The 21,501-nt window shown below is 53.1% G+C and overlaps 2 protein-coding genes and 3 non-coding genes across 7 annotated transcripts; 1 reads left to right on the top strand and 4 right to left on the bottom strand.

The window, feature by feature from the left end:
- Positions 1 to 4,618: 4,618 nt before the first annotated feature.
- On the bottom strand, positions 4,619 to 15,512 carry Ddx39b (DExD-box helicase 39B). Of its 3 annotated transcripts, none has more exons than XM_063239204.1 (11): positions 15,322 to 15,512; positions 13,533 to 13,867; positions 12,631 to 12,758; positions 12,280 to 12,372; positions 9,202 to 9,385; positions 8,845 to 8,963; positions 6,823 to 6,954; positions 5,624 to 5,733; positions 5,392 to 5,536; positions 5,149 to 5,296; positions 4,619 to 4,831 (listed from the first exon to the last, which is right to left on the bottom strand). In XM_063239204.1, exons 2-11 carry the CDS (start codon positions 13,741 to 13,743, stop codon positions 4,815 to 4,817), a joined length of 1,287 nt encoding a protein of 428 aa, XP_063095274.1. In that variant the 5' UTR covers positions 13,744 to 13,867; positions 15,322 to 15,512; the 3' UTR covers positions 4,619 to 4,814. The 3 variants fall into 3 exon arrangements, with proteins under 3 accessions (XP_063095274.1, XP_063095275.1, XP_063095273.1); XM_063239205.1 differs by having other exon boundaries at positions 15,204 to 15,358; XM_063239203.1 differs by lacking the exon at positions 15,322 to 15,512 and adding an exon at positions 13,003 to 13,126 and having other exon boundaries at positions 13,533 to 13,698.
- LOC111758030 (small nucleolar RNA SNORD83) lies at positions 9,082 to 9,157 on the bottom strand. Its single transcript, XR_002792271.2, has one exon. It is a non-coding gene; the product is annotated as a small nucleolar RNA SNORD83 (small nucleolar RNA).
- On the bottom strand, positions 14,430 to 14,506 carry LOC111758029 (small nucleolar RNA SNORD83). The gene has a single exon (XR_002792270.2). It is a non-coding gene; the product is annotated as a small nucleolar RNA SNORD83 (small nucleolar RNA).
- A 452-nt stretch (positions 15,513 to 15,964) lies between the features above and the next one.
- Positions 15,965 to 16,107, top strand: LOC111757987 (small nucleolar RNA SNORA12). The gene has a single exon (XR_002792239.1). It is a non-coding gene; the product is annotated as a small nucleolar RNA SNORA12 (small nucleolar RNA).
- Positions 16,108 to 19,250: 3,143 nt separating this feature from the next.
- Atp6v1g2 (ATPase H+ transporting V1 subunit G2) lies at positions 19,251 to 21,437 on the bottom strand. Its single transcript, XM_003473986.5, has 3 exons — positions 21,275 to 21,437; positions 20,893 to 20,993; positions 19,251 to 20,361 (listed from the first exon to the last, which is right to left on the bottom strand). The coding sequence occupies exons 1-3, from the start codon at positions 21,354 to 21,356 to the stop codon at positions 20,188 to 20,190; spliced, it is 357 nt and encodes a 118-aa protein (XP_003474034.1). The 5' UTR covers positions 21,357 to 21,437; the 3' UTR covers positions 19,251 to 20,187.
- Between the last annotated feature and the right edge of the window lie 64 nt (positions 21,438 to 21,501).

Raw genomic sequence — 21,501 nt, 5'->3', positions numbered from 1 at the left:
CTTCAGTGTCATTCTTTAAAACGTCTTTTTTAAGACATGAGTACTGAAGTATTTAGGAAAGATGGTGTCAGTATTAGCCTTGATTTTCAAATCTTTCAGCAAAAATTATAGAAATACAATTTATTTACATTCATAAACCTAATGTGAGAAAACACTAAGATAATTAGATCCATAGTAGCTGTTGCACTAGTCTCTCACGGTTAGGAATCTTGGAGCTCTCATCACCAGGCAGGGGGCAGGGAGAGAGTGGCAGATCAGGTCCTGTGATCCCCACACCGCAGTGGCCTAAGAGAGGGAAGATCCAGGAGCTGGGGAGGAGGTGCTGGGGAGGAGGCGGGAGAGGAGACAAGTGGGGGTGAGCAGAGCCTGTGAGGATGAGGGTGAAGGACCCTGGGAGCCCAGAGCCAGGCAGGGAAAGGACACAGGGGGGCAGTCCAGGTGGATGCAGCAGACAGTGGACTGGGCCGGCTGCACACTGGGCCACTTCCTAAAGGTCCACAGCACCTATCCATGCTTCTGCCCCTGAAGACCAAGCCTGTCCCCGCGGATCTTTGGGTGACACTGGAAGCTAGAGCAGACTGCTGTGCAGGTGAGTGTTGGTCTGTGAAGGCAGGGTTTATTCATTTATTCAGTGCGCCGATATTTCTAATCAACAACCAGGAACACTCGAGGGCAATAGATATACACTGATAGGATCAAATTCCCCGTCCTTGACTTCATGCATCTTATCCTCCAGAGACTATTAACAGTAAAATCAGTATTTCCTGATGTGGGTAAGGGAGATGAGGAAGCTGAGGGACCGCTGCAGGCGGCAGGCCAGGTGGGCACCCATGGGGACGGGTGAGCAAAGCCTGGCGGGCAGGTGAGCTCCAGGCAGGGGCTGCTGTGCAGATGCCCCGACCCAAGCTGGGAACAGCTGCCCGGGCTGCAGGACAACCGCGCGGCTGGAGTCCGTCAGACCTCGGCGCCAACTGCACAGCGGACGCAGGGTCTACAAAGGGCAGGTAGAACCTTTTTGAAAAAGCCTGCAAATTTCACGGAGAATACAGGGCAAATATCCGCCCTTCCCAGGTCCCAGCCCCCGGTCCAAGACAAGCACGGAGCCTCCTGAAAAGTTTTGTCGCAAATCCTCCGGTGGCTGCTCCTTCCGGAAGGAGCACGGGAAACCGGGTGGAGCCCCACTGGACTTCAGGGATGCTCAGAATCCGCTCCGGCTCCCACGGCAGCCCTGCGCAGGGCGGTGTCTCGGACTCGCGGCTCCGCCCCCTGAAGCTCCGGCGGGATCCGAGAGCGGTGTGACTGCGCCCCCGCGTGGCCACGCGGCTCAGAGCAAGAGACCAGATCTGTCCCCTCCCCCTCAGCAGAGACCACCGAGGTCTCACCAGGTGGGAGCACAAGGAAAGGGCTCTGTAACCAGGGAGGTGAGGCCTCCGGGTGTCAGGCAGGGTCTGACCCGATTGCCAAGTCCTCGTGGACATGGAGGTTCCTTGTCCACTGAGTGGCCATAGGACAGGGAAATCTCCACCCTACAGAGATGGTACCCAGATCCAGGGTGCATCCATACATGCACAGAGTCCTCAGTCTCCTCGGCAAGACCTTGGACTCCGAGGCCCTGTCACATGGTCCACTGTTGCTCTAGCACTGGAGGCCCCTCCACCTGGAGTCAGTCCACTGAGTCTCCAGCCTGGGGTTTCGAGGAGGAGCCCTCTCCCAAGTCCCATCTCCGTCTTAAGTTTCACATAAAGACCACAGAGTCACCCCCAGTCCTGCCAATCCAATAAGCAGGGTGCAGCATTGCAGGGGCCATCGGAATAGCAGCTTTGGATGGCTCTGCAGCCCCCGACCTTGTGGATGATTCCATTATCTCTGATTGAAGTCAGGCACCGCCTACAGGAGACCAGATTTTCCAGCTGGATGATCCCTCCACGCTATCAAAACTCAGAAAAACTAAAAGTAAACATGCACAGTAACACAAAACTAGGGGATCTGATTTTATTTATCTTCCTTCATGCCCATGATTATGAGAGTCACAGCTAATCCAAGAAATTTCAGCTGACAAAAAGCCCAACACTTCCTTCAGTTCTTACAGATGAACAAAGTCAAAATTCAGGTTTGAGGGCTCAGATTATCTACTCTGTATAAAATATTGCCAGCTAGTCCACTCAAAGTTTATAACCTAGAGCAAGAATTCAGATAGTTGAAATATCTACTGTTGGGGCTGGGGATTTAGCTCAGCAGCATAAGCACCTGCCTTGCAAGCAGGCAGTTGTGAGTTCGATCCCTGGTACCGATAAAAAGGAAAAAGACAAAAAAAAAAAAAAAAAAACAGAAATATCTACTGTTCAAGAATTGTTACTGAGGGGCTAGGGATTTAGCTCAGTGGCATAAACGCCTGCCTGGCAAGTGTAAGGTCATGATTTTGATCCCTGGCACCAAAAAATAAAAAAAAGAGGCACAGGGCCTGCCTGGAGAGCATGAGGTCATGAGTTCAATTCCTGATACCAAAAAAAGGAAGACTTGTTATTGGAGTAACATTTAGACTGTCCTGCAGAAATCTCGTTTGTTGTGTTATCGCCGAACATCTCTAACCTTCGTTTTAATTACAAGAGAGATTGGTTTAACTTCATGTTGATGGTGGGTTGCTCAGTCTCACACTGACTGGAAAGTATTCCTGCCGCCACAGCAGTCTGAGCCTCGTGTTCTTCTATAATTAAGAGTTTAAGCCGTGTGTGCCACACAGACTGGAGCTACACGTGCACCTACAACTAGAGGACATGAGAGAACGCCTTTCTCCCCTATAACTTTTACGGGGCTTGTTGGTTCTTACACCACGGGATGTGAGAACAAGTCAGTAGAGAACACGTGGCCTCATCTAGGGCACTTCCTGCCCCAGCGGGAGAAGCCCTGGCCCCCGGGAGCGCCTCCCTGCCAACAGGGGCCTTCTTCCCTGCAGATCCCACAAACTGGGAACTGCTTAGCAGCCTGTCCAGCATCCAGAAACCCGGGCTCCTGAGGTGGGCTTACCCAAGGACCTTCCTTTTCTGAGATGACCAAACCTGGGGCTACCCACCAGTCTCCAGTCCCCAGAGGACACTACACACACCACACACTCAGGCAGCTCAGCACCTGTGCACAAGGCGCTTGCATAGACGTGGAGGAAGAGCTAGCTGCTGGTTCAGCTAAGCCTGACACCTGCGCTAAGGTCACAGTGCCAGAAGCCGCAGTGACAGCGCCAGCAGGGTGCTCAGACCTACTAAGGAGGCAACCCCTTCACAGGCTCACTCTTCCAGGGCTGGCGAAGACAAAGGTGGTGCTGGGGCCGTGAGGTAAGAGAAAGCATGTGGGCCAGGCCGGAGGAGCCTTCAGGGTGGTGGTGGACACAGACCGCCCTGCTCTTCCACCCAGCAGCTGTGCAGCGGCAGGCGCGGCGGACTCCCTCAGAGCTGCCAAGGCCTGACAGTGAAAGCTGCGGAGCCGGCTCACCCCAGGCCAGCCCGACTCCCATGGCCGAGAGGCAGAAGTGACACAGGGCAATGCCGGGAGAAGGACAGCAGCAGTAGGCTGGATGCTACCATTCCGAAGTTCCCTTCAAACCCGCAGAAATGAGTCTCACACCCTTAAGACCAGGCTCCACCTGAGCAGCCCGGAAGGAGGGGGCAGCCCGGGCAGGGGCAGGGCCTGGCCAGTGACCCGGAAGTGAGGACAGGCCTACAGCAAGCCCCGGGCCTCCCCCGGGCTCACTGGTGGTTGTCACCTTTGCTGAGGCCTCCTAGGCCCTTGGTCCCTCAGGGACCCCATAGAGGGGTCCAGAACCCCAAGGCCAGCATGAAAAAACACGTGAGCTCAACTCTTGGGAGAAACAGGTCACCTCCCAGGGTAGGTGGCAACAAGGGTGAGGGGTGAGTCATCTGTGCTGGCACAGCATGGGAACCCCTTGAATCCCTGCTGCACCTCAACTCCAGCGCTTCACCCTCACCCCCCCCCAAAAAAAACCTCTCAGCTCTCTCCCCCCACTCATCCCCACAGGGGCAGACAGCTGGAGCCCCTGGGGCAGCAAGGGCACCTGCAGCCCAGCTATGGCTGAGCCCAGAAGCTTCAAGCAGAGGCAGGCGCAGGAGCCCCCCAGACCTGGACAGCTTAGCTAAACTGCCTCAGACTTTAAAAAGCAGAAAAACTCAGTGTTCCCTGGGTTCAATCTGCAAGCCCAAGAGGAAAGCTTTAGGGGAGGCAGGGGCGTCCACTGCAACACTGCTTCCGAGGGCTTCAGCCCCGCCCCCACCCGGCTGCAGTCCCGAGCAGCAGCCAGAGCTGCTCCCATCCTGCACGGGCAGGATGGGGCTGGAGGCCCAGGCCCGGAGTCTGACGAGCACAAGCTGCAGGAACAGGGAGATGCCTCACTTCCCCCAGCGCCCTTAGGCACTACAAACAGCCTGCCTGCCTTCCTGCCCAGCCCCCACCCAGAGGAGAACACAGGGAAGGCGGGAGGAGGGCAGAGACACGGGTCGGCCGGCTGACCCCACCCCAAGGCTGGGCTCACAGCCCCAAAGAACTGTCCCAGGCTCAGACACACAATAAAGGACCAAAGGCACAGACTTAACAGACACCACACACACGCACGTTGGTGTTCATTTTTAGTTTTGTTAAAAAAAATGCTGATAAATTGGGAACGGAGCTTAGGAGTGGTGGTGATGCAAAAGGAGAAAGCTCGGGACAGGGTGGGGGCCGTCGGGCAGGTGGCAGTAGTGTCTCCTTCACCCCCACGCCTAGTGTCCTCTCCTGCAGAGATCCTGGCACAGTCTGCGAGGGCGCATCCTCTACCGAGTCTGTTCAACTGCAGAGAACATGAGTGCGAGTGAGCTGAGGCCAAACCTGGGGCAACCCAGGAGAGGACCTGCACAGGCCTGTGACTGGGCAGGGTCAGGGGTGGACTTGGGCGAGAAGGAGGAGAAACCACCTGACAGAGGGCGGGAAGAAGGGTCCCACAGGACGTAAAAACTCTCCCAACAGCCATCAAAGACCAGGAGGAAGGAAGCGGGCAAGTCCCAGGTGCATCAGGCACCCCTCCCTATGCAAGGGACCCACGACCCATACGCTCAGGACAAGGGGACACTAAGCGGCGGGCGGCCGCTTCCAGGGCGCCACACTCACTGTAGGAGGAGATGTCGATCTCGTCCGGCAGCTCGCTGATGTTGACCTCAAAGCGGTCCTGCACGTCATTGAGGATCTTGGCATCGTTCTCGTCCGACACGAACGTGATGGCCAAGCCCTTGGTGCCAAACCGGCCTGCTCTGGCCACCTGAAGGCAACAAAGGGAACACTAGAAGACCCAGGAGGGGGAGGCACCCAGGGGAGAGGAGGAGAGACGTAGGAGCCCCTGGGCCAGGGGCTCACCCGATGCAGGTAGGTGTCCGAGTCCTCGGGCATGTCATAGTTGAAGGCGATGTTGACCCGCTCAATGTCCATGCCCCGGCCGAACAGGTTGGTAGCCACGAGAATCCGCCGCTGAAAGTCCTTAAACTGCTGATACCGAGAGAGCCTTGGGAGAGAGGAAATGAGAAACACGGTTGAGTGCCTTCTCTCCCGGCTCCTCGTCCCCAGAGCCCGCCGCCCCCACTACGCGCACCTCTCCTCCTGGGGCATCCCGCGGTGGATGGCGATGGCCGGGAAGTTCTGCTCCACCAGCAGCTGGGCCAGGGCGATGCAGCGCTGCACAGACTTCACAAAGATCACCACCTGCGGGCCCGCGGTGGCCGCGGCGGGAGACAAGTTATGGTGCGGATTTTCAGGAATTTTACTCTAAAAGGCCCGCGGTCCTCTTATTTCCATCACGCATTTGCACTTCTGCACTAGAGATAAGAGCCTTCCAGGGCTGGATTTTCCTCAGCGGGCAGCCCTGAGGCGGCGCAAGGAAGAGAAACCCACATCGCCAGGCCTAGGAGGACAGGAGGCTGCCTCTCGGCCACACGCTAGGAATAAGAAAAGCTCCGCGAAGATCAGACTCTTGACTCTCCCTCGGCACAACACTAAATCTAAGGAAACTCGATTTAGCTCCAGAGTGCAGTTTTTAGTGCAGACAGACCACACCAGGTAAAAGGACAGACTGGCCTCTCCACTGAAGAATGCACGCCTTTCCAAACTCAACCGCTTTTTACACACTTATAAACTCCCCCTGGGATTTTACTCTGAGGGTTATCTTCCTTAAGCTCTCTTATCTCCAAGCCCCCGGACCCCCTGGTACTGGTACTGGCCTCTGTACCGTCTTGGAGGACCCAGTATCTCTCTTATCTATCTTATCTCTTCAGCCAGGAAACAAAAGCACCTTCCACCTTGCTCAACTCAGTTCCCTCTGAGAGGATTTCCCCGTCACACATGGCACTGCACCCTGTCTGTCATCCAGTACCCTGGGAGGCTGAGGCAGGCGGATCATAGGTCAAAGGTGGCCTGGGTAAAACCCTAAAGGACTGGGGACGTGAATTGCTGTGAAGGCCTGCGATCAATGTCTACACCACCGAGAAGGAAATTTCTCAGAGGTAGGGCACAGTTCAGTTAGGGACTTCCCAGTAGGCACAGTCGTGGGTTTGACCCCAAAAAAGGAAACCTTATACTGCATGCACCCTCAATAAAGACTACTCTGCCGGGGCTGGGGATTTAGCTCAGCGGCATAAGCGCCTGCCATGCAGGTAGGCAGTCTCGAGTTCGATCCCTGGTACCGATAAAAACGAAAAAGACCAAAAAAAAAAAAAAAAAAGACTACTCTGCCACAGGTTTCTGGCGCAGCTGGAGAAGGGGCCCAGCCTCACCAACTGGACCTGAACGACTGACCTGGTTGAACTCAAGAACATCCAAAAGGTCAAAGAGCTTCCGGTTCTTCTCGTTGTCCTTCAGTTTCACGTAGTACTGCTGCAACCCGTGCAGCGTCAACTTGGTCTCATCGTCCACGAAGATCTCCATTGGCTGAGAGGGAGGAAAGGGTGGGGACGGGAGGAGGGCAGAGTGGGGGGGTTAAACCTGGGGGGGTGGAGGAAGCTGATCTCCAATACACCCCATGGGGGGATGGGAGGAGAGACTGGAAACCCCGCCACCACCAAAAATACCCATTTTCCTGTGGTCCTTCACATGTGACCTCATCTGCTTCCCATCAGTTGAATTTTAAGACTGCCCCCAAATGAATACTCATGGGAAAAATTCACAAAATAACAGAGCAGTGAAACCACCCCATGCCGAGAAGCCGGCACCTCCAATGAAGTAGGAGGAAGAAAACAGCAGCTCACAGGGGACGCACAGAGGAGGCCGTGACCTGACACCAAGGACCACAGGAAACAGTCCTGGGGCCAGAAACCTCCATCCGAGAGCGTGGGGAGGCCGACGGCTTCATTAGTTCTCCAAACTACAGTCTCATGCACTTGAGGGAGCAGATGCCTCCAAGACCAGAGGGCTACAGTGGATGTAATCAAGCGCATTTTAAAGAGAAAAATTACTGGAGATGAGTGGCAGCGTGCTCCCAGACCACAAGCAACTCATGTGGGCGACACTGCTCTCTACTGGTAAAACCATCAACAGGTTTACAGGGAAACTATCAGTACTTGATGCTAACAGAAAAGCAAATAGAGCAGCAAATACACATCCACTAAAAACTAAAAATAAAAACAAACTCAACCCCTGGGGGCAGAGGAGAGTAGCATAAAAAAGTCAGGAACTGACAAAGGGCGGCTCCAAGCCCCCGACACCCCTGGCCTCTGTAGCGTCTTGGAGGACCCCGTGTCTTCACACCATACAGGGCATCAAGACTCGAAGGGGTCTGTGTCTCACAGGAAAAAAGTGGACACCTGGAGAAGCAGGCCAGCAAGCCAGGCTCTCTAAACGCAACTCACACCCAATTCTGGCCCACTCAGAACTATAAACTCCATCACCCCAAGGACGAGCATGCGGGGAGGAACAGCCCCGCTGCTCCACGGCTGCGCCCAGCCCGACCCTCACAGCTGCTTGCTCACGGTCCAGGAGAGCGTTCCACTGCACCTCTCCCCACCCTCTCCACTGAGAATTTAAAAATAACCTTTTTAAAGAAAAAAAATCCACCACCCCACTTAGGACACCCCTCCCCAACATGTATGGGGGCACTCGGGGCGCAGCTCCTGTTAGGTTCAGGAAAAAAACCAGGAACAGAAAAAGAGCTGGTTTGGTCCTCCGCTTCCTGGTCAGGCTCCCCGCGGCCTCCGCCGCCGCCATCCACAGCTCGGTGTGTCGCACTCCCGCGTCGCCATGAAGCTTCTCTTGCTGCCAGCTCGCGTCTCCATGGACCGAGGCTCCGATGGTGTGGGTGCCAGGAGGGGTGGGCGGGAAGGGCAGGGGTGGGGGCTGGGGGCCCGAGGCCCCCGCCCCGGGGTGGGAGGGACACTCCTCTGAGCTGCTCTTCTTCACGGCTGGGCCCTGCCTGCTGTCTGTCCCTCTCTGCTCTCCTGCCTGGGAGCTGTGAGTCTGAGCAGAAGCCGGATGCTCGCTGCCACCTTGAGGTGCGTGGCTGCATGGGGCTGCGAAGATGACGGGAGGCAGGAGGGCAGCCAACCTGCCCTCCGCCAAGAGAGAACTGGTTCAGGACTGCCGCCGGGTGGAAAAGGTGGCCCGCTCCCCGCTCTCTGTAACCCGACCAAGTCTTCCGGAGTTTCCCTAGCCTTGGCGCAGACCCTAGCGCTAGCTGTCTCTGCCTCTCTGTCTCTTCCAGGAGTCATCGCTCCCGACGGCACTGCCTCCTCTGGGGTCTGAGGACGGGAGTCTGGAGAAAGAGGGCGAGGAGGGGAGGACTCAGCGGGCGGGGAGTGGAAGGAGAGAAGGTAGAAGGGTATTTACATCTTGCATGAACTTGCGGCAGACTGGACGAATCTCTTTGCCCAAGGTAGCACTGAACATCATGACCTGCTTCTCGTGCGGGGTCATGCGAAAAATTTCCTGGACATCCCGACGCATGTCTGCCAGAACAGAAAATTACAAAGGAAAAGTCCAGATGAACAAAGACCAGGCCCTGGGTTCAGTCCCACGCACCACCGAAACAACGCGTACCCCCCAGTCTAGGGACAGGGCGCTCTGAGCCATCAGGCATGGGTGATAGGTAAACAGTCGTCCTCGCACCAAGTGCTCCTGCAGCCAACGGACATCATCTGGCACCAGAGGCATCTCCCAGACAGCCACCTCCCAGCCGCCACTCACCGAGCTGTTCAAGCATCTTGTCGCACTCATCCAGGATGAAGTGTTTAATGTGCTTGAGGTTGAGGCTCTTGTTTCGAGCCAGGGCAAGAATGCGGCCAGGAGTTCCCACGACAATGTGGGGGCAGTTCTTCTTCAGCACCTCTTCATCCTTCTTGATAGACAGACCACCGAAAAACACAGCCACCTGCAGGCCAGGGACAGTCTCACAAGGAAGGAAATCCCACCTCCCATTCTGTCAGGAGGACTCCTCTAATCAACTCAGCACACGTCACAATGAACAACTTAAGAAATCGGCCAGGGATATGGCTCAGTGGCACAAGCACAAGGTTGTGAGTTCAGTCCCCAGTACCAGAATTCCTATGGGTGCCCAAATACTGAGGTGACAACCAAGGTGAGTTTCCCAGCCATGTGAAAGCATCAAGTGCCTGTGTCCTGACCTAAGCGTAGTCTTCTCAGGACTCTAAGGGGTCAGTTTAAGGATAAGGACAGCAAGAAAGCACCACTGAGTGCCACGAAAAGCACTTGGGAGAGCCTGAGCCATTTCTAGCTCAACGGATGCAACTTCCATGAAATAAACGGCACACGCATGTGTCAATGCTGCACCGTCTCCCTGGTGTGAGAAACTCAATGTATAAATGAGGACTAGTGGGGCTGGGGATTTAGCTCAGCAGCATAAGTGCCTTGCAAGTGCATGGTTGTGAGTTCGATCCCCGGGACCAATAAAAATAAATAAACAAGGACTAGTACATCTAACAGATACTGGGAAATGGGAAGAACATGTGCAGGTGAGAGGAGAAAAAGACAGCAGAAGAAAAAAATGGAAACAAAGCTTTTGTAAATAAGGAGGGGAAGAGGGGCTGGAAAGGATGATGGGGAAAAAAAGCAAGATGAAAAAAAAATTTGGGGGGGGGGGTCTTTTTTGTTTTTATCGGTACCAGGGATCGAACTCACGAATGCCTGCTTGCAAGGCAGGCGCTTATGCCACTGAGCTAAATCCCCAGCCCCAAGATGAAAAAAATTACAAAAAAAGATGTATCACATACAAGTACAAATACCTTAGGATGAATGTTATCATTATGTATATCTAAAATGTACCAATAAAACACACACACAACCTGATACAGTCACACAAGCAAAAGCACATGGGCTAGGCACAGTGCACACCTATAATCCCAGCACTTGGGAGGCTGAGGCAGGAGGATTACCAGTTCCAGTGCCATCTGGACAGCCTAGCAAAACTTTGTCTCAAAACACAAAAAGAGCTGAGGGGCCAGGCATGTCTGCATACGCCTGTAATCGTAGCACTTGGGAGGCTGGCGCAGGACTGTGCAAGTTCTGAGACCAGCCTACGCTACAAAGTGAGCTCCAGGCCAGCCTGAACTGCACAGTGAGACCCTGTCTCAAAAAGACAAAAAATAAGTAAAATTTAAAAAGGAGATACTGAGAATGCACTCAATTTGAAGGCCCCAGATTTAACCTCCTGTATTACCTTCACTCACACACACACCCCGCAAAAACACATGAAACATCAAGCTGTTCTAAAAGAACTATCACATAAAGTCTCAGTTACTGATTTAAACTATGTGTATTTATTACCCATGACTAAACCACTAGAACAGCTGATAAAGACCTGAGCCTTAATTCATAGAATAGGGACACCTCCAGAAACTGCCTTTCAGCTTCAAAGGGTAAAAACAGTCAAGGGATCAGACCATCCAAATCCCCATTCTGGGGAAGTCTTTCCTTCCAGGGTAAACCCGAGGCCGCCAATGAGTGACATTTGCAGCACACCAGGAGGTCAGGAGCACCCACCCAGGAAGGATTCCTGCCAGGAATGATTAACTTCAATCAGTTACACTTTGAAATATAAATTGTAGCCGATATGAAATACTAGGAGGAACAGCAAGCAAGACACTAAGGGAGTGACACACAAACCCAGGATGGATCTGAGCAGGATTAAGTGCGAGTTAGGGAGCGCCATGTGCACTGGCTTTTGCGTTTTTTCAACAGAATCTCACTGTGTTTCTCAGGGTGGCCTTCACCCCTAGGTGCAAGTGGTCCTCCTGCCTGAGCCTCCCATAGCAGGCACTAGAGTGCCCTGCATGACTGCCCAGTCTCATTTGACCGCAGCACCCCGAGTCCCTTGAGCGACCCGAGGGTGGCTAAGCTGGGGCTGCAGAGGGAGAATGCAACTCTGGCTCGCTGCTGAACTCAACACAAATGTGAACACCTTCCTGCTCGGCGCAAAGGCAGCAAGTACACCACAGACACTGCCCAGCTTCCTTGGCCTTAAGTCACATCTCAAGGGTTAAATAAGCGGTTTTCAGAACATCAGACAAGTGTGAACCAACTAATGTTCCGTGGAAAGGAGTCACAAAGTACTATAAACTGACAAATTAAGAAAACACTGCCCAGGAGGGGTGGGGGCACCTGCCCAGCAGGCACCAGGCGGCTACACTGGGGTGGGGTAAGCGATCACCTTCAGTGAAAATGGGTTACAGCTGGGAAAACACATCTTTTCCCCGGTAAGACGCCAATTAGAACAACTACTTGTTTGATTTTTAAGAAACATTCAGTTTAAGGCTATGGCTCTCACACTCCTAGTTCCTCTACACTATAAAGTACTAACAGAAAACTTGTAACAACTGGAACGGAAAGTGCTGTTCTTCACTGAAGCCAGCATGACAGGAAATTATAAGCCAGTGCCTGTCACCTCTAGCTGCAGGGGAATTGCCTTTGCGGTGGTATTTTCACACCCAGCTGATCAATTCCAGCAAGTTCCCAAATGAGGCTGAACCCCCTGCTGTGGCACGGATCAGCACAGCAATCACACACTCTCATGCAGCACAGGTGTATCTGCACTGTGTTAAGCCAATGCAAACTAGTTTCTCCAAATTAAACTACAGCTGGCACCTCTGAGCTTGTAATGGAAACCAAAAGTAAAATCTCTTGCACACTCGAGTCTGCAGGAGTTTCCTGCCATTTACAAGTAGGCAGGAGTTTTCATGCACCTGTTCCACAGTTTCCAGGGCATATGCCCCCACACCCATTCTCCCTGGGTTCTTCTGGCAGGCTTACCTTGACATTGGGCATGTATTTAGAGAAGCGCTCGTACTCCTTGCTGATCTGAAAAGCCAACTCCCTAGTGTGACACATCACCAGTACGGACACCTGGGGAGAAAACAGGTAGCCCTAGTCACAGGAAGCACATGCCCCTCGATATTCCCTCTGGGGAAGTAAGGGCCAAATGACGTCAGCGCTGAGGTCTGAATAATTAAATCCACACTTAACAGAATATTCCTGCTAGCTGGCAAGGCGCTTGCTCATAGCTTGAAGAGCTGCAGCGGGGCCAGACTCCCATCCCATGCGGGCCTAACCCAAAGGCCCTCCCGACTCCCCAAGCACACCTGCCCCACTCCCCAAGCACACCTGCCCGGTCACTGGCTCCAGCTGCTGCAGTGTGGCCAAGACAAACACTGCTGTCTTTCCCATGCCTGATTTGGCCTGACACAGGACATCCATGCCTAGAATGGCCTGAGGGATGCACTCATGCTGGACTACAAGAAAGAAAAGAAAGAAATCAAGACTTGTCTCCAAACAACTTCACCACCTTTTGTACCACAGCCGTGTTTTCCCACTCAGTTCTCCAAATGCTTCTTGCAAACTTTCAGGCCCTATGCACCTCTCTGACCTCTGGTCACGTTAATGCCAAATCAAACCCCCCTAGCTTGTCCGAGCTCCCGTCCTCCAGGTCCAGCTCCCAGAGGAGCTGATGACCTCCTGCGCCTCCCAAAAGCTCACCTTCAGTGCTCCTGGCTCTGTCCTTATGTTTCTTAAACTGTAACAATCCGTGACATTTCAATGCCTGCCACAGGCCATCTCGCCTACTTAGGTTGCCATGCTTTGGGTCACGTAACCCTGCAACCTTGAACAAAATGAAGCACTTGGTACCTGACCCAAAAGCCAGCCGTTTCTAGGCCAGTCAAAAATGTTTCCAGAGACCAGCTCTGGCCTGGCCCAAAAGGGGAAACTAAAGGCCTGACTAGGTCCTTTCTGAAAACTTAATAGCCAAAACCGCAAAGTTAAAAAAAACAAACAGACAAGAAGAAAAAACCAGGCACATTGGCAGTCTGCCATCTAAGCTGGCTCTGGATTACTGGCACTTCAGTGCCATCAGGAAAGACTAAACAAACCTTTCCGTTATTAAGACAATTTTTGGTACTTGTGCCCTGTACTATTCTAAATGTTAATCTTCACCATCTGAACAACCATCTTTGTCCAGGAGCCCCTGAAGTGCCCAAGGAGAACTCTCGGGCTAACAGAAAATTTACCTTCTGAGGGATGCTCAAAGCCACAGTCAACAATGGCCCGGAGCAACTCTGGCTTGAGCAGAAAGTCGCGGAAACCAGAGCTATGGATGGAGACGTAAGAGCCCTTGACATCCTTCTTGGCAGGGGCCTCGGCCCCATCTCCCCCAGCTGCCGTCTCCACCTCATCGTCTTCATAGTCCAAGAGCTCATTGTCCACATCATTCTCTGCCATCACTGGGCCGGCAGAGGCGCGGGGAGGGGGCTCTGGGTGAGGTCTCCCAGAACAGGTGCAAACCAGGGGGAAGAGCAGGGGGTGCAGAAAGCAAAGGGGAAGAAAGATACTTCTGACAGAAGAGCTAGGAAAACAAAACAAAACAGCGAAAGGTATCAGTCAGGAGCAGGCTTTCACCATTTTCCACTGCCTCGCCCTTCCTACTTTCCCTAAACTACAACAGCTGGGAAGAAAAATCACAGCTACAAGGCCTACAAATGAAAAGCAGCTGTAATAGAAAAATGTAAAAAGTAGCTTCCGCGAACATGGCTGCCAGGAAGACTGTGGCTCACAGTAGCACAAACAAGCTCAATACGAAGACAATTTAGAAATACTCTGAGCCAGTGTAGGGGTACACACCTGTAACCCCAGCACTCCGGAGGCTGAGGCTGGAGGATGGCCCTCAGAGGTCAAAGCCAGCCTGACCTACACAGTGAAACGCCAGTCTCAAAAGTAAAAATTTAAAAAAAACTGTTTTTTTAATGTTTAAAAATTTTCTTTATAGTAACACTGAAAAAAAAGCATCACGAGAAGCTGAAAAAGATCTAGCACTTAGGAGAGGTGCAAATGGAAATGAGCAGTCCTGGAACATCCTAGGGAGGATCCTGAGCTCTCCCTGCATCCCTCTGCGCCGATCCCTGCACGGCAGCCATCAGTCCAGGGTGATAGATCAGGGTCAGCACTGCGCAGAGCGCTCACGTCTCAGAACAGAACATCATATGGCTGCCGTGCACCTCCCACTCCTCAGCAGCGGCTTCCAATGCTCAGGAAATCCTGTGCAGTCAGTGGTGGGGAGCAAGGGAAAGAAAAATGCCTCAGTGGCAACACAAAACACAAAGACACTGGGAGCGCAGCTCAGGGCGTGCTCGCCTAGCGCGCCAGAGGGTCAAGCGTCAGTCCCCAGCGCTGCAAAATAGCAACAAAATATAAAAGAATTAAGTCACTGCAGCGAAGCAGCTTAATGAAAAGGTACAGTATTCCCTTTCCAGCTTTTAACAAAATGTTTACCAAGCAGTCTCATGTTACGCTTGGGCTCCTAATCTGCTAAAATATCTTCCGAGAAACAATGATATCCCCATTTCGAAACAGTTTCAGATAAGACGAGAAGGCCGGCGAGACAGGTCCAACCGGGCCCACAGGCGGGCTCCTCCTCATCCCACCTCGGCCTAGGGCAGGCCCGGGGGAAGGTGACGAGGGCCCCGCCCTCCACAAACAGCCCGCAGCCAGGGACGCCGAGCGCCGCCCCTCGCAGTCGCTGGAGCCTCGGGTCGGGAGTGACCCACTCGAAGAGCCAGGAGCGAAGAAAAGGAACACAATGGCGCCGGTACCACCATCTTGGATTTTGGGCCCCCCTTTCTTCCCTGCCTCCCCCCAAACAGCTCTTTACTCTAGAAAAGAATGAAAGCAATGAAAATAACTACCCAAGTAAGCCCCAGCGACCAGACCATCGCCTGAGCAAGAAATATCAGGAACCCGCGTGGCAGGATGAACAAGGAGAACCGCAGATGGAGGCGGATGGTAGTGAAGGCCAAAGCTTACCTGAGCAGGGCAAGCGCGTATGGCGGCAGAAACAGCGACGAAGGAGGGAATCAACCTTCACTTCCGGTTCCAGGCTTCCCTCTACCGCGGCCGCCCGCCTTTACGCCTGCCAGAGCGCAGGCGCAAGGTGCCGGAAGAGGACCTTCGGAAATACTGTAGTTCCGCGCGCCCGGGCTACCTTTGGAAAATGCCTGTCCGAAAAAAAATTGTAAAGCCACTCCTAACTCCTCTGCTACCTCCAATAACGAAAGACATAACGACGACAAACGTGTTCCCTTGCCCCACTCTTTTCCACGCCCTTCATTTTTTGTTTGGGTTTTCTCCTCATGTGTTCTCACTGTGAACCCCTCTATGGGCGAGCCACAAACAGCGCGGCGGGGGAACCAGCGTTTCCCACGGGGTCCTTGTCGCGGTGGTCAAGGTGACCGGAGGATCGCTGGGCATGCGCAGGGAGAACCGTCTGGCCCCAGTTGAGGACCGAGTAAACGTTATGTCAGGAACGCGTTTGTCAGGAGTGAGGCGCGCTTCATGGTCCAGGGGCTTTTGCTCAAAGTTAAACGGGCTGATGCAGCTCGTGCCCTTAGGAGGAGACCAAGGACTGTGCATCAGGAACAAAAATCGGCCTGCAGTGTTAAAACTAAATAGTTGTGGTAGTTTCTTTCTGGCACATTTGTTAAGTTTTCAAATGGGTCTGACTCTACCACATACATTGTAAGGAGCTAGCAAAGCTTTAAAGACTGAAATGCCTCTCGAGCTTTTTTGTATGAGACATTGGCTCTCACAATCGATCTCATAAGTTTAAGTCCTACAGACAGGCTGACAAACAACTGCCTGGTCTGAGGAGAGTCTGTACTGAGGGGTGCTTTTCTACCCCTGTGATGGATTTGCTAAAAAAAAAAAATAAAAAATAAATAAAACTAAATAAGCCAGCGTGGTGGCGCACTGCTACAATCCAAGCACACCAGAGGATGAGGCTAGGCGAGCTCAAGGTTGCCTAGGCTACATAGTGAGTTCAAGACCAGCCTCAACTATACAGCGAGCTTCTGTCTCAAAAAAAGAAAGCAAACAAAAATGGTAAGGCTTGAGGACTGTACTGCTTTCCATGAAATTGTCAGTTGGAACCGCATGTTCTTTAGTCCCGCCACAACAGTTCTGGATTTTTTCATAAATGAAACATCTGACATCCCCCTTTGTACACGCTGCAGAAGTCAGATGTGCTGCTTAAAACTGACAGGTGTTTGGCCCTTTTCCTGTTAGGGTAATCATTTAACCACTGTATCCATTTTTTAGACAAGCAAATAGATTTGGAGAAGTAAAACAATGTATCCAAAGCAATATAACAGTGTGACAGCCAGGGTGTAAACACCTTTAATTCTCTATTACCTCCCTTCTTACCACTAGCACACACACTATGGATTACCTCCTTGGTTCAAGCTCTTGGGTCGTGAAGAAAAATAACTGATCCAAAGAGGGAGTCACAAAAGACCAGTTTCCCCAGCCCTGCATGTAAGTTATTCCACAGCACTAATCACCTGCCCACTTGTGCTAAGTGGGATCCTAGGAACTGGGGACAAGCAGTGAACAGCTCTGAACCTAAGAGTTTACATAACAGGGGTGACAATACACAATGTCAAATTTCAAGTATTATAAAGCAAAACAAAAGAATAAAGAGTGCTTGTTCCAACATTTTGTCTTTACTGACCGGCGCAGCCCCCCAATGAGACAGAGGACGCTCTTGTGGGTAACATCTCCCCCTTTCTTTATAACTGACGCAGGGTCTCCAGGGGTCGGTGCCCCTCGTGAGGTGTCACGCTGCAGTCATGACAGTGCCTCACTACTCGTTGGTGCTCTTTTGGAGGGGGCGGGAGTATTGTTTTATGAGCCCAACCCGCATGCTCATCGACTTGGAGACCCGGGTGTCTCCTGGCCAAGGACGACACCCCCTGCGATGCTTTGCTCCACACCTGCGTCACAGCATGGCGAGCCATGCTGTCGGGCTTTGACCAGATTCTACGGCCAGCAATGCTTGTTTGATAATTACTTTGTCCCTATTCCTTTGTCTGCGAATCCAACAGAGCAGAAGTAGACTGCCGAATGCGGCAAATGTAGTCATGGTAGCCAGAGCCCCTATTCCTGCCCATTCCTCTATGAAAGCCAATTGGAGAGTTGGCCCGAGCTGGATCACAGGAAACTCGTCTGGGTCCGTCATAACTGGAATCGGTACGAACTGGAGTACCTGCATAACAACAGCTGAAAGTGTACTGTTATCCCAACATTGTAACATATAACAGGTTGCGGTGGAGCAATTTAGAAAAGTCATATTTGTGGTGGCTTCAAACAACAGAAAAGGATTCCCTGATAGGGCCCGAGATCTCTAACATTTGCAGGGCATTGACGACATAATGTAAGTCTGAGAGTAAGTTAAAGGGTTGTGGGTATTGCTTAAAGACCTCTATAATGATCTTCAATTCTGTTAATTGAGGTTGATCAGGTGTAAATAGTTACCAATTCTGTTAATTGAGTTCGCCTGACTTTGGGTGTCTAACTTCCTCCTTTCCGGCGGCCGCTGCGTCCACCATTTTGTGTACCTCTTCCTCCTCTTCACTATCTGACGAGTCCTCTATTTCTGGGTTGGGTGTGGTCGCCTCGCCTGCGACACTGGGCTCACGAGATTGCTCGCAAGAGGATTCTGCCTGATGGTAACCAAGCGCCATGGCGCCAGCCCTTATATGGTCACGACAAGAGGCGTCTGCGAGGCAGCTCCTCACTACTGCCCAAAGGGGTCTAACTCCTGTCAGTTGGGGTTTTATTTTTATTTTTATCTTTATTTTTCTTTCTCTTTAGGGGACAGCTTAGTCCCCGCGCCCCTTTACGGCGCCCCCAAAACCGGCCTCTTTACGGCCCCCGGAACTCTCTTTACAAGTTCCTCGAACCTGTCAGCCCCCGCCCGCCGCGTAGCCCCCGCTATCGGTGCTTGACGGTTTTACCTGTTAACGTCTCTGTTCCGTCGGAGAGAGGGTCTCAGCGTTCCCCGTACAGGCCACCAGTTGACTGGCACAGCCCCCCAATGAGACAGAGGACGCTCTTGTGGGTAACAGGTAACTGCCCCTTTATCGTTGCGGGCTCTGGCTTATATATTCGGCCGTGACCAATCACAGGCTGCTACGAGGAGGCAGGGTTGGGATGAGACGCGGGCTCTGGCTAATATACCCAGCTGTGGCCAATCAGGGGTTGCCACAGAGTCAGCACGGGGCGAATACGGAGTGAGCACGAGGTGCGCACGGGGTGGCTAATTTAGAGAGGGACGTAGCGCATTGCGGAAGCTGGCGTGGTCCTTAGTCCCAGGCGGAGTATGTGAGCGCCTGCGCCCAACAATTTACCACTTGTAGTTGTATTGAGATGGCCTCCCTGCCTCACCCACCAAAGCCTCATGGGGTCATAGGTGAAGTTTTCCGAGGGGCTGGATCCAGGGTATGTGGTGCTGGGATTGGTACCCCAGCCTGAGTGTGAGTGTTACCACGCTAAGGGCGGGCAGCCCAGAAGGAATATACAGGAAAGAAGAGCCACTACCGTTGTTGGCCTGCTGTTTGCTGCCTTCCGCCTGCCCTGCTTGCCATGAACTGTTTCTCCTCTGCGGTGCCCCCTGCCATGCACCCTGCCGCCAACTCTGGACTGAAACCTCCCTCTACAAACTGAGTGACAATGAACCTTTCCTCCTTGAACTTTGGGTGTTAGGAAAGTAACTCAGGTTCCCAAACAAGCAACCACACACTTGTCATTCGAGGAAAACAAAGCATTACTTGCTTTTGTTTCCCCCAATGAACCTCAAGGACCGTCCTCTGTGATGTTTAGACAACGCAGCAACAGAGCGCGACACTGAGTGAAAACGAGAGATGAGGAGGCGGCAAGAGGCTGCTGGGACGAACCGACCGATTTGCCCAGTTATTTTATTGACAGCTTTTTATTGTTACGAAGGGAAATCAGTAGGCAGAGAATGTAGAAAGGAGGCCATGCGGATGGGGGCACAACATCACCTCAGATCTCAGGGACCAGTGAGCGTCTGGTAGTTTGTGGCAGGATAAAAAAAAGGAGAAAACCCAATAAAGGCCGGCTTCCAAGAGACAAAAAGAGAAGCGAAGAGATGCAGTGTCTGCCTGGAACTGTAACAGAGAGGTCACCGTACCATCTTTCCAGGGACCGAAAGTCTCGGAGAGAAGAATAAATTCTCCTGGGAATAACTAGGGTCACAAAGTGAACAAAATTGGAGAGGCTCTGGGAAAAGCCAGGAAACCGCAGTCCCTAGGCTCTGGCAGGTGCGCAGGGTGGTAATAATATCTGGGTTTCCCATTTACTGAACCCCAAGGAACCATGGGACTCCCAAGAACCATGATAGGCGCTTTACAGAATAATTCCTAACCACTGCACCAGCCTCACAAGGCAGAATCGGTCCAGTTTCACAAAGGACCGGGTCAGGCAGCTCATCCGAGCTGCTCAGCCGGCAAGCGGCAGGGTTGGCAGGGAAGCTGGTCTTCCAGACTCTGAAGTCAGGTGCTTTCCGCGCCTCTGCTTCTCTGTGCTACGAGGTGAGGGTAAGGTGGCTCACTGTGGAAGGTCCCAGAGAAGACTAAAGCATGAGGAGCTTCGAGTTTGCCCAGAATATTGAAAACTTTTTCAGGGGAGGCTGGAGCTGCCTCCCAGCACTTCCACAGAATGGAAAGGAGACCAAGATGACGGCGGTAGATGACTTTTTCAGGAGGTGAGAGCCGAACCCAGGGCCGGGTGCATGTCAAGCGAGGGACATCCCCTGGGCTTGGGGGACTTCTTTAGGGGCACAAGCTGCATGAGGAGCAGGCCCTGTGGTGGAGCCTAGGCAGCGCTCCGGTAGTTGGGGTGCAGCTGGGGCCTCACGTCACAGACCATACTGAGGAGCTGGGCCAGAACACGCTCCCGGTTCCTCTGCTGGGAGCTCTGCATGCCCTGTACCTGGCGCCTCGTGGCCTGCTCCACTTCCGCGGACAGGTTCCCCTGGGAGCCCATGGCCTGGAGGACAAGGAGAGATAAAAGCAGAGACAGAGAAAGAAATGTCCCGACTTGGTGTGAGCAAGAAGAAAGCCTTTTCAGAAATGTCCTCAACCCATCCCCGGTGCTACCCAGATACCAAACAGGTCAACAGTGCCCTCTTCTCTTAAGACCTGATACCCAGCCGCTTGTCTAAAACAGACTGTAAAATCCCCACTCTCTCCTGCCCTGCCCCCACAAGCTGGACGCCAGCCTCGCCAACACAGCCTGTGATACCAGCACTCAGGAAGCTGAGACAGGAGGACCGTGAGTTTATGCCCTGTCTGGGCTACACAAGCAAGTTCAAGGCCAGCCTGGACTACACCGTGAGACCCTGCCTCAAAGCAAAAACAAAAGCAAAACAGAAACCCTCCAGGCCTCCCTTACACGTTGTCACAATGATTCACCGACGCTGTGGTCCCTGAAGGACCCCTTAGCCCCCCCGCCACCTCATTCTCTTGTCCAGTCACTTGTCCACACCCCAGTGGGCTGGGCACCCCATCCCCAGCTCACCGCCTGCTGCTTGCTCTGGAATTCCTGCTCCCGCTCCCGGCGGTACTGCTCCACCTCCATCTGCGCCTCCTCCTTTGCCTGCTTCAGTCTCCGGGCCTTCCCTAAACGCAGAAGACAGGGTGGGGGCCCCCACAAAGTGTGATACAGGTCAGTGCCCTCCAGGACACTATTCGGCCTTGTCTGGGCCAAGCAGGCACAGCACAGGATTTTCGTTTTGTTTTGTACAGGACCTCGCGCTTGCCCGATGCTACCACCTGCTATTCCTCTCCTCCCAAGCACCTCCCGACTCCCCCTCTCGCTCGGGTTTTCCTAAGGACCCCCGGTTTGCTAACCTCTGCCCGTTTCCTCTCCAGGCTGCCGCAGGAGAAAAGAGGAGACTTACTCTTTCTGGCATCTGCCACCTTCTCCGCTGCCCGCTTCTCGGCCTGCAGGAGCTGCTGGATGCCCTGGGACTGGCTGGCCATTTCCGCCGTTAAGGGTGATGCTGCTGAGGCTGACCGAGGTACCAGATGGCTCCCCCCGCCCGCAGCATCTATTTCTCCTCCCGCCCCTCCCCCTTCAGCTCGGTGCCACGGGCCTTCACTACTCCTGGGTCTTAGTGCTCCCCTC

The sequence above is a fragment of the Cavia porcellus genome, unplaced genomic scaffold (genome assembly GCF_034190915.1).
Source record: "Cavia porcellus strain 051 isolate PalLab524CR breed Dunkin Hartley unplaced genomic scaffold, mCavPor4.1 scaffold_28, whole genome shotgun sequence".
NCBI lineage: Eukaryota > Metazoa > Chordata > Mammalia > Rodentia > Caviidae > Cavia > Cavia porcellus.
This window is presented reverse-complemented; position numbering and strand designations above follow the sequence as displayed.

What these genes read in the sequence shown, in the direction of transcription:
- Ddx39b (XM_063239203.1), bottom strand. Translation starts at nt 13,697, where the DNA reads ATGAGGTGGAGACGGCAGCTGGGGGAGATGGGGCCGAGGCCCCTGCCA. An exon ending in CTTTGAGCATCCCTCAGAAG is followed by an intron (nt 13,127 to 13,532) that starts GTAAATTTTCTG and finishes ATTTTGTTCAAG; the next exon opens with GTTGCAGGGTTACGTGACCC. An exon ending in AATACATGCCCAATGTCAAG is followed by an intron (nt 9,386 to 12,279) that starts GTAAGCCTGCCA and finishes CCTGGCCTGCAG; the next exon opens with GTGGCTGTGTTTTTCGGTGG.
- Atp6v1g2 (XM_003473986.5), bottom strand. Translation starts at nt 21,356, where the DNA reads ATGGCCAGCCAGTCCCAGGGCATCCAGCAGCTCCTGCAGGCCGAGAAG. An exon ending in GGTGGCAGATGCCAGAAAGA is followed by an intron (nt 20,994 to 21,274) that starts GTAAGTCTCCTC and finishes TTCTGCGTTTAG; the next exon opens with GGAAGGCCCGGAGACTGAAG. An exon ending in TCCAGAGCAAGCAGCAGGCG is followed by an intron (nt 20,362 to 20,892) that starts GTGAGCTGGGGA and finishes CTTGTCCTCCAG; the next exon opens with GCCATGGGCTCCCAGGGGAA.